General features: G+C 33.2%; 3 protein-coding genes across 3 annotated transcripts; all 3 read left to right on the forward strand.

Annotated features, from left to right (window-relative positions):
• The first annotated feature begins 1255 nt into the window (after window positions 1–1255).
• LOC139904723 (uncharacterized) lies at window positions 1256–2368 on the forward strand. The gene is made up of 2 exons (XM_071893723.1): window positions 1256–1403; window positions 1474–2368. Exons 1-2 carry the CDS (start codon window positions 1392–1394, stop codon window positions 2203–2205), a joined length of 744 nt encoding a protein of 247 aa, XP_071749824.1. The 5' UTR covers window positions 1256–1391; the 3' UTR covers window positions 2206–2368.
• A 2793-nt stretch (window positions 2369–5161) lies between these two features.
• On the forward strand, window positions 5162–6249 carry LOC139907384 (uncharacterized). Its single transcript, XM_071893824.1, has 2 exons — window positions 5162–5304; window positions 5375–6249. The coding sequence occupies exons 1-2, from the start codon at window positions 5293–5295 to the stop codon at window positions 6083–6085; spliced, it is 723 nt and encodes a 240-aa protein (XP_071749925.1). The 5' UTR covers window positions 5162–5292; the 3' UTR covers window positions 6086–6249.
• A 2820-nt stretch (window positions 6250–9069) lies between these two features.
• Window positions 9070–10481, forward strand: LOC121130110 (uncharacterized). Its single transcript, XM_040725824.2, has 3 exons — window positions 9070–9212; window positions 9278–9872; window positions 10203–10481. The coding sequence occupies exons 1-3, from the start codon at window positions 9201–9203 to the stop codon at window positions 10379–10381; spliced, it is 786 nt and encodes a 261-aa protein (XP_040581758.1). The 5' UTR covers window positions 9070–9200; the 3' UTR covers window positions 10382–10481.
• The last annotated feature ends 653 nt before the right edge of the window (window positions 10482–11134 follow it).

Below are 11134 nucleotides of genomic sequence, written 5' to 3' on the forward strand. Positions count from 1 at the left end.
TGTTTAATATTTAATCTCCAGTTCTCAATGATAGATGATTGTCTCTTCTGAAAAGCTTGAAAATATTTCTGAAACCTTTCACCATTTTTCACACTAGCTTTATAATTATAAGTCCATACCACACATAATCAGTGTTACGTTCCGATTTGTATGAGCACATGCACTAGTAATTACTTAATAAAACATGTAGATGTATTTCTTCAAAAATGAAATAATATGGACAACAGCATTGGAAAATATAAAAACTTCACCAAAAAAACGAAACAAAAAAAACCCCACAATATTAAGGATTAATCAAAATAATTTGTCAATCTAAATCTGTAATAAGTAACAGAAGAAAACAAATGTTGTCAATATTCAATTTTTAGTTAAATTTTTCTACTTTGCTTTTGTGTTATTGGACCACATATGAATGATTCCGTTGGTTAAAAGTTGGAGTCATTGACCTTGAACCAATGCAAAAAATGTCCACTCTCCAACACATAGACTGATAATGGAATTTCCTGATCTTTGCAATATTTATATTTTTAATAAAAATCCATTAAATTTAAACGTATAAATTGTTATTCAAGGAGCTAATGGAGGTACTTTAAGACATTAAAACAAAGATATATTGTTTTTTTCATGGATAACACTTCATAATTGGTTTTCAATATACTTTGTGGAAATTTTGACGTATTGAAATAGAACATGCAATGACAAATTATGGCTTGTGTTAAATTCGAAAAAAAATTTGACTTTACCAAGGTCAACATTTTTCTGAAAAGGACTCTAATAGGCTCGAAGAATTATTTTCAAACTTGCGTTACTCCAAGTATTTGTTTATAAGATAATATCTTTTAAGTTGTTTTCTTTATAAATTTCTTTGTCATTCCTATTTTTGGCAGTGGAAATATTTTCTTTGATCTACCGTACTGAATTTTTTCTTGGCCTCTAAAAAATTATACTTCAATAATGTCGATAATTTTCTGAAAATATTTAACTTTCGTATTTAATATTTTTACTAGTAGAATATACTTTCTTCTAAAATAAAATAAATGAAGAAGACACTTAAAATTATGAATACACGTTGCAATTTAATCTTAAAGAGAATGAAGATTTTTTTTCTTTCTTTGGCTTTTTAATCATTTATGTAAAAATAATGTATTTTTCTTGAAGATTGTACTGCTAAGGGAGTGCGGTGAGCACCTTTGCAATTTTTATATTAACGTGTGTCTACCCATAAGTATACTTTTTTTTTTTCAAGATTAATTTTTGTTATTAAAAAATCAAACGAAGGTAACACACACTAAAAAGGTACAATCGATAAAGGGCATTCTTTTTCTTTAAAAAAGGAGGAAACACAAGTTTTTGTCATCAGTTGAAGGATCAACTCTCAAGCAACAACAAGAATGAAGACTTTTGTATGAACTCACATTGATAAAATATATTCAATAGGAATGTTCTATAGCATGACCATTTTTATATTTACAGATTTTGTGCTCTGTTCTTTTGAGCTCTGCTCTTCTCATTGACGCCGGACTCGTCAGAGTACGACGAGACAAGCCTCTTTCTAACTATGGTTCTGGAGCTATTGGAGAAGCATCTGCTTTGAATCCTGTCAGAACTCCCTTCGGTGGCAGTTCTTCAGGATCCTTCGGTGGATCCGTTTCCCAAACTTCTCCTCTTCGCCAAGTTGCTATCGTCAGTGAAACCAACAATGCTCCAGGAACCCTTGGAGATAACAGCGACTTTGAAAACTATTTCGAATCTGAAAACGGTATCAGACAAGAATCTTCTGGGTCCACCGTCACAATTGGAGCCGACAACGTTGTTGTCATGAAGGGATCTTACGAATACATTGGTGATGATGGTCAAACTTACGTCGTCGACTGGATCGCTGATGAGAATGGTTTCCAACCCTCTGCCGCTCATCTCCCAAAAGAAGTCCCAATCCCATTCCCCGAAATTGCTGAAGCTGTTGCAGCTCAAATCGCTTTTGCTGCTGAAGAAGATGCTGCTAAGGGTGGTTCCTCTTTCAATAGTGGATCTTCATTCAACGGTGGATTCCAAGGACAATCCAGTGGATTCCAAGGACAATCCAGTGGATTCCAAGGACAATCCAGTGGATTCCAAGGACAATCCAGTGGGTTCAACTCCTTTGCTGCTGCTTCCAACAACCTTCCCGTTCGTGCAAGTCCCACTCTTCCCTCATACTCAAACTAAATTATAACCCAATACATTAAATTAAGTTTATACCAAATATTTCATCTTTTAATTGCTTAACTAATGGGTTTTCATAAACTTAGACTTGAAATTTTATATTCTTATTTTGAATTTTATATACGATTTTGCAATTAAAAGGTACCAATAAATATTAAAAATTTAATTAGTATTCGATTTGATTATTGAAGTTTTACTTTTCACTATAGTAGGTGAATTAGAAATAATAAGAAATGGTACCACAACAACTAAGAAATTTTACAATTTATATTCATGTTACGGCTAACGTGCCGAATGTCCGGGCAATCTAAAAATTTACAATTGAGTGGTCAATGGTCATTTTATTCTTCATTTACAATTCCCGAGGCTAGACAGCCCTGTTATAGGACATTTTCATAGAAATTTATCTTTCATTCATTTCATTTTCATAGACTATAGTATGATATGAAATTGTCTGGATAAAAGCCTATGGCCAACCCTATCCTGAGTATCAAGGATATCTTCGAATATTTTATAATACACCCAGCCCATGGGTTACGCTGGTTCAATTGGGGGATCAAAATCCTACCCTGCCACTTAGTATCAAAAACACTTTCTAATACCCTATGATACACCGTGGCCCACAGGTTATGCAAGGACACCACTGGTCAAAAAGGTGTAGTATTACCCACTGCCACTACAACCCTGAGTATCAAGAACCCCTCTTACTTTTCCTATAATACTCCCCCTCTCCACTCACAGGTGCTGAGGAAGACCCTTAGGTTCATGATGTGGACCCACTACGACAGCTATTTGGATCCAATAATACACTGCAGCCCATAAGTTGTCCTAGTAAACGCTGGTCGAAAAGTCATAAGCAAAATTGTTCCTTCGCTCATATTGACAATCTGTTCTGAACAGCAAAAGTATTTTATTACCTTAATGTGCTTATATTTAGGATAAATTGAGTTAAGATATTTAGGTTAAATTAGGTATTTAGGTGATTGCTCTGTCCCAACTTCTTTCAATCTTGCTGGCTATTTCTATTAGATATATTGAGGTTCGATATACTGAGGTAAATCCATAATTAATACAATTTGTCGAATATCTAGCATTGGCACATTCTTATTTTTATAAGTTTTATTTCGCTAAAAAAAAATTGTTTTCTCTTTATCATATTTTTTTGATCCCTCGTCTATATGCCAGTGTAAAAAAAAATCTAGGAACTGTTAAATATGAAGCTACAGGCTTCTGGTGTCAAGATGTGTTAGAACTCCTAGCGTTACTGAGTCTCCCATCAGCAATAATGTTTCAATAACAACCCTTACAGAAATAACATCAGCGTTGATCAAAGCAAGCAAAGCTGACGTAACAAAGATAAATTTAAGTTATGCTTAAGTTTATATATTGTTATATTTCTTAGTGAATGACTGTTCAATCTTCAACTTGTTCTCCTATCAATGATTTAAATCAAGTTCATACTAGCCTAGAATATAAAATTGTACAACTTACTTTGTCTATTAGAAAAATCAATTTATATATGTGGTATTTGACAAATGAATTTGTTCCAATAACATTGTTTATTGAATCAATCGATAAAGCGGCAAACACAATGATAACGAGCAAAGTTCTCGAAATACAAAACCTATTGAAATACTTAAACAAACTAGGAAATTCTTTTGGAAAATCAAAATTTACACTCGTACTGAAAGAAAATACGTCTGATTTTTCATAATTCATTGGGCCAGATAATTGTGCATTATTTCGTATATTACATATCAATTTTGATTAAAGAAATCTGTATCTAACTAGAAACCACACAGTAGTTATATTAATATAAAATCTATCGCAGAAAACTTATCGGTTGTAGATGATACTGCATAGATGTGAGTAATGCCTTGCAATTACAATATAGGTAATAAAAAAAAGAGGTAAAATTCAAAACAAACTACAAGTAGTCGATAATTGTCGTAGTCGGATACCAAACCAGTGAAAAAATCAATCAGATAAAATGATTGCTTGTGTTAAATTTGAAAAATAAATTCGACTTTACCAAGGTCAAAACTTTTCTGAAACTCTAATAAGCTCGAAGTATTATTTTCAAACTTGCGTAAACTCCAAGTATTCGTTTATAAGATAATCTCTTTTAAGTTTTTTTCTTTTTAAATTTCTTTGTCATACCTATTTTTGGCAGGGGAAATATTTTCTATAATTTACTATACTGAATTTTTCTTGGACTCTAAAAAATTATACTTCAATAGTGTCGATAATTTTCCGAAAAAAATTAACTCTCGATCAAAATGTTATTCGAAAACTTGATTAAAGTCAAACTATAATTATGAAAACTCGAAACATTTATGTATAGATTAATATCATCTGAAAATGGTTTCTATATTTCCTTGAGTATTTCTTTACAAATTCCTACTTTATACAAATTTTTGGTGGAATATTTTTTAATTAATCTAACTCACGACTCATTTTTTAACTGTTTTACAGAGGTATTCAAATTGACTTCATTGCTGAAAATAGACTATATCCATTCTTTAGGGAAATATGTTTTATTCCAAAAACATTTACTCCACATTAAAATAAAACTCGACTCAAGATTCAAAAACTTTAAAGTCGATTCGACTCAATTACTCGTCTTCGATAGTTTACCTCGAATACAAAATATATTATTCGTGAAAAGAGGGAATCCTTGGTCAAAACTATTTGATCTTTTTACTAGTAAAATATCCCTTCTTCTAAAATAAAATAAAAGAAGCAGACGCTTAAACTTATGAATACACGTTGCAAATTTAATCTTAAAGGGAATGAAGATTTTTTTTTCTTTCTTTGGTTTTTTAATAATTCATGTCAAAATAATGTATTTTTCTTGAAATATTACTGCTAAGGGAGTGCGGTGAGCACCTTTGCAATTTTTTTATTAACGAGTGTCCACCCATAAGTATACTTTTTTTTTTCAAGATTAATTTTTGTTATTAAAAAATCAAACGAAGGTAACACACACTAAAAAAGTACAATCGATAAAGGGCATTCTTTTTCTTTAAAAAAGGAGGAAACACTAGTTTTGTCATCAGTTGAAGGATCAACTCTCAAGCAACAACAAGAATGAAGACTTTTGTATGAACTCACATTGATAAAATATATTAAATTGGAATGTTCTATAGCATGATCATTTTTATATTTACAGATTTTGTGCTCTGTTCTTTTGAGCTCTGCTCTTCTCATTGACGCCGGACTCGTCAGAGTACGACGTGACAAGCCTCTTTCTAACTATGGTTTTGGAGCTATTGGAGAAGCATCGGCTTTGAATCCTGTCAGAACTCCCTTCGGTGGCAGTTCTTCAGGATCCTTCGGTGGATCCGTTTCCCAAACTTCTCCTCTTCGCCAAGTTGCTATCGTCAGTGAAACCAACAATGCTCCAGGAACCCTTGGAGATAACAGCGACTTTGAAAACTCTTTCGAATCTGAAAATGGTATCAGACAAGAATCTTCTGGGTCCACCGTCACAATTGGAGCCGACAACGTTGTTGTCATGAAGGGATCTTACGAATACATTGGTGATGATGGTCAAACTTACGTCGTCGACTGGATTGCTGATGAGAATGGTTTCCAACCCTCTGCCGCTCATCTCCCAAAAGAAGTCCCAATCCCATTCCCCGAAATTGCTGAAGCTGTTGCAGCTCAAATCGCTTTTGCTGCTGAAGAAGATGCTGCTAATGGTGGTTCCTCTTTCAATAGTGGATCTTCATTCAATGGTGGATTCCAAGGACAATCCAGTGGATTCCAAGGTCAATCCAGTGGATTCCAAGGACAATCCAGTGGATTCAACTCCTTTGCTGCTGCTTCCAACAACCTTCCCGTTCGGGCAAGTCCCACTCTTCCCTCATACTCCAACTAAATTATAACCCAATACATTAAATAAAGTTGAAACCAAATATTTCTCTTTTAATTGCTTAACTTATGGATTTTTCATAAACCGGTACATGTAGTTTTTATATTCTGTTGATAAATTTTTTATATAATTTTGCAATTAAGAGATACCAATAAATATCAAAAATTTAATTAGTTCTTGATTTGATTAACCAATTTTGACTTTAGTTACTAAAGTAGGTACAAGTGGACAGTAAGAAATATTTACACAAATACTAAAAAATTGTGCAATTTATATATAAACATAAGTTTTCAACATATATATATATTAAATGAGTACAAGATGAGTTTGACAGTATTATTTATCATTTAGATGTTACTTGACGAACCCTTTATACTATTCAACATTTTCTGTAAGGTTGTGTGTACCATGTACAAATACTAAGTAAGGGTTTGTTTTTCTTGTACATGTGTCTAGTCAACACAAAAACGAGCAAGAAAGAATTTTTTTTCAAAATTGTGTGTGGATAAAAATGGTATATTTCAACAAACGATCTTGAATTGTTATCAGCAAATTATTCTTATTAATCCTTTAGATGTGTCACATATTGCAATTAAAGGAGCTAAAATTTATTGTCACAGTAGAATAATGATAAATTGACCGATTTTATAATTGAAAAAGGTCATTTCGAGTAAAAAAAAAAGAAATCGAACATATTCACCAAATTTGTTCATAATCACTATAATGTAAAGAAATATGTCTATGAAACATATTGTAGTATGTGATTATGTTTTGTACAAGTTGGAGCTTGTACAGTCATTTGTACAAGTTGAAGACAAAAAAAGGAGATGACTAGCTTTAAATGAATTATTTATAATACTTGAGATGAGAATGATCCATACAATTAATAGTATAATTTTGATTATTTTAATACAAAATAACATCAGCTATGAAAAAAAGTAATTTCTTATTTATCACCCTTTTTTAACTGAGTATATCTTGATCATTATTAGTATAACGGATCATACGATCAGAAAAAAATCCACGTAAGCGACCAAGAAAATCTGCTGTGTTTACGAGGTTGATACTTTTTCGGTTTGTACTGCCCACCAGGATTCAGCCAATTTTTTCCTCAATTCTGCCCTCTACTGTGAACAACTTGAATGTTGGCAGCTGGTCATTGAACAGAAGGAGCAATCATAGGTAAGTCAAAGAAGACATCATCAATGTAACACCAGGCCGCACACATCTTTAATGACACGCCAGAAGCTCCTGGAGCTCGGGTGCATCCAACCTAAAGTATGGACCTGTCACCAGTTGATTACCACCTGTTTGGGTCTATGGAAAACAAGTTTGAGGCTACAAATTTGGTCTCAATAGAGGCTTGAGAGAATTGGCTATCCGACTGCATTTTGAAGTTGAATTCTCATTGGCAACAAGTTATCCAAAAGAAAATTGACTTATATCGTAATAGTGTAACACTTCTTATTAAGTACTAAATAAATACTAAATTACTTTTTTGCCAATATATAATAAAGTATTAAATGGGGTAGTATAAAGTTCAATTGCCCATAGTGATGCAGCAAATAACTACACAATAACCATGTTTTTTTTTTTAAAGTATCTATTCATATAGTTTAGATATATAGCTTATACATATTTAAATTTAGAGAATTCTCCTCTTTAAGAAAGCAATTCCTTTTCTTCTCCAAAATCATACTTCAGACAACTGATATTAACAATGGTCTTAATTCAGTCATACCGTATTTTGTTGAACATATAAAATATTTTAAGGTTTCCCATACATATACAAATATTTATTAATAGTGATGGAAATCGTATGTACTTTGGAAATGTTAGAGAAAAAAAAAGTAAACAAAAATCAACATGGTAACCCTAACAATTTTAAGAATGTTTTTGAGGAGAGAAAGAATAATTATCATGACGTTTCATGCAATCAGCTACAATGGCATGTGGCAAGGGAGGAGGGGGAGATGGAATAAACAAGGAAATCGACAAGAAAAAAAAAAGAAATTTGTAAAACATTACGGCAGAGATTGTGTAGTGATGTCGATCCACTATTCTACTCTGACTCCAACAAGGACTTACAATTATAACTCCGCAACAAAGCCTACAGGTTACTCTCCGTCTTTAAGGAACACAAATACTTTTGGTTTTTAAAAACTTTTTCACGACACTAAATATTTTCTTTTTTTTGTAAAAGAACAATTATTTCATTCAATTGAGTGAAACTGTATCAACTCACTGAATATCAAATTGTATTTCATGGTGTCATAAAATGCCCTAATTTCCTTAATAGAAAATCCTGATAGGATGAAGAAAACCGGAGTTGATGTTATTAGGTCGATTTTTGGTGGAGTGATGGACAAAGTAGAACCATGCCACATAGCCCTATGAACCCTTCTCCATTGACTGTTGGATTTTGTGGAGTATGATCCGATAGTTCTACTTTAGTTCTTTGCCGGCACTCCAACAAAAAATCGACATAAAGACTAAAAGAAAAACAATACGGGGAATACGAAGAGTACATAATTGTACTTTGTCCCTTGCTCTACCAAAAATTGACCTATTATAAATACCCGGGAGTGCAACTTTGTTTTATTATTATTATTGAATGTTACTCATATAAAAAGGCTTTATAAGTTCTTCTCTGCATGCTCCTCTTTTTAAAAATAACTGGTTTAAACTACAGATATATATTTTAGTTTGGTATTACGCTATTACACAAAGAAAATTATACGCTAAAATGCTTCTAAGCCAAGTTACTCACAATATAAGAAATATATTAGTGTATAATTTGTTTCATCATTTTGAGAAAAATACTTAGAAGATAAGTTACACAACAGAAAGTTCTTTGTCCTTTTTACATGCCTTCAAATGCCTTAATTACCAAGCTGAAATAATTTGTAGTTTTTAGTTTTACGATATTTTATCAGTAATAGAGTGCACAGAAAACCTTCAGTTTTTTTAAGGCCCTCATAGCCATGCTTTTCTTTTCTTTAGGATTAATTTTTACATCCGATTAAAGGAAGTCTTTTTCCTTTAAATATGACAAAAATACATATCAAAGACATCAGTTGAGAGATCAATCAACATTATACAACAACAGTAATAAATCGCAATGAACACATTTGTAAGAACTCATTGTATATAAAAAATATTACGAAATACTTACAGCAATCATTCACATATTTACAGGTGTTGTGCTCTGTCCTTTTGAGCTATGCTCTTCTCATCGACGCAGGACTCGTCAGAGTTCGACGTGATGATCCCCTTACTAATTATGATGATGTTTTCGTTGGACAAGCTTCTGGTTTGAATCCTGTAAGCACACAATTTGGTGGTTCTTCTGGATCCTTCAGTGGATCATCTTCCTTCGGTGGATCAATTTCTCACACTTCTCCCATTCGCCAAGAAGCCATTATCAATGAGACGAATAATCCTCCAGGAACACTGGGAGACAACAGCGACTTCAGCTTTGCCTTCGAAACCGAAAATGGAATTAAGCAACAGGTTGTTGGATCCACTATTGATGTTGGAGGGAAATCTGTTGTTGTCATGAAGGGATCTTATGAATACATTGGTGATGATGGTCAAATCTACGTCGTCGACTGGATCGCTGATGAGAATGGTTTCCAACCCTCTGGTCCCCATATTCCCAAGGAAATTATTGATGCTGTTCAAGCTCAAATTGTTTTTGCTTCTGACGGTGGTTCCTCCTTCAATTCTGGATCTTCCAGTGGATCTAGCTTCAACGATGACTCGCCTTTAAATACTGGTTTTTCTAGTGGATCTAACTTTAACGGTGGATTTTCCTTAAATTCTGGATCTCCCACTGGATCTAACTTCAACAGTGATTCTTCCTTCAATCCTGGATCTTCTACTACATCTATTATCAACGATGACTCGCTCTTAAATACTGGTTTTTCTAGTGGATCTAATTTTAACGTTGGATCTTCATTAAATTCTGGACCTCATAGTGGATCTAACTTCAACAGTGATTCTTCCTTCAATCCTGGGTCTTCAAGTGGATCTAGCTTCAATGGCGACTCTTCCTTCAATCCTGAATCTTCCATTGGATCTAGTTTCAACGGTGATTCTTCCTTCAATCCTGGATCTTTCAATTCCGGATCCGTCAATGGATTCCAAGGACAATTTAATGGATTCCAAGGACAATTTGATGAATTTGAAGGACAATTGGATGGATTTGAAGGACAATCTATTAGATTAAACTCCATTGGCTCAGCATCCAGAAACTTCCCTGTCAACACTAGCCCCATTTTGCCCTATTACCCCAGCTAAAGTTTACTCAATTCATTATAAAAAATTTTAATCAAATACCTGTTTCTTTTTCATACTCCTTTATTATTTGAATTGAAATGAACTTTTACAAATTATTTTATATCATGCTGTTGAAATTTACATAATACTGTAGATTTGAAAAATGTCAATAAAACCAAAAAAAAATGTTAATTTATCGATATATAGTTAATGAAGATTGACCAATAAGATAAATTGTGGTTCTATTTTGCGAAATAATATATCAAATTTAAGCTAACCCAAAACTTGCCATATCATTTAACTACAATGTTTCATCACGTAACCAAACTACAGCTGAAACAAAAATAAACAAGTTTTGTTTTAATCCCATGTCTCTAAGTGTACAAATGCTGGGGCAACAGAAAAAAGGCAAAACTTGATTGATCTACATACTCTGCGCTTCTGTCAGTCCTGAGAAGTTTGCTAAGAACGTTGGGATCTCTATCTGGACTGATCATCAATAAGTCCATAACAGCCCCATACAGCCTAGAAGAACCAAAATTTATGCACCAACAATAGTTTTATGGCTTACTTCTGGCGTAACTTATTCTGGTCCTCTTCCAGCCCAGACCTCACAAATTCTATCATCCTAATTTAGTTTTTCTTCTGACTGCCAACGTGAATGTGTGGTAGGACATGAACACGGCCCTCATCGTCATAAATTTGTACCTTTTTGATGTTGTGTCAAGGCTGTCAATAGCTTGTGAAAAAGAATAAATTTAACATAAAAGATAG

The sequence above is a fragment of the Lepeophtheirus salmonis genome, chromosome Z, assembly GCF_016086655.4.
Source record: "Lepeophtheirus salmonis chromosome Z, UVic_Lsal_1.4, whole genome shotgun sequence".
Lineage (NCBI taxonomy): Eukaryota > Metazoa > Arthropoda > Copepoda > Siphonostomatoida > Caligidae > Lepeophtheirus > Lepeophtheirus salmonis.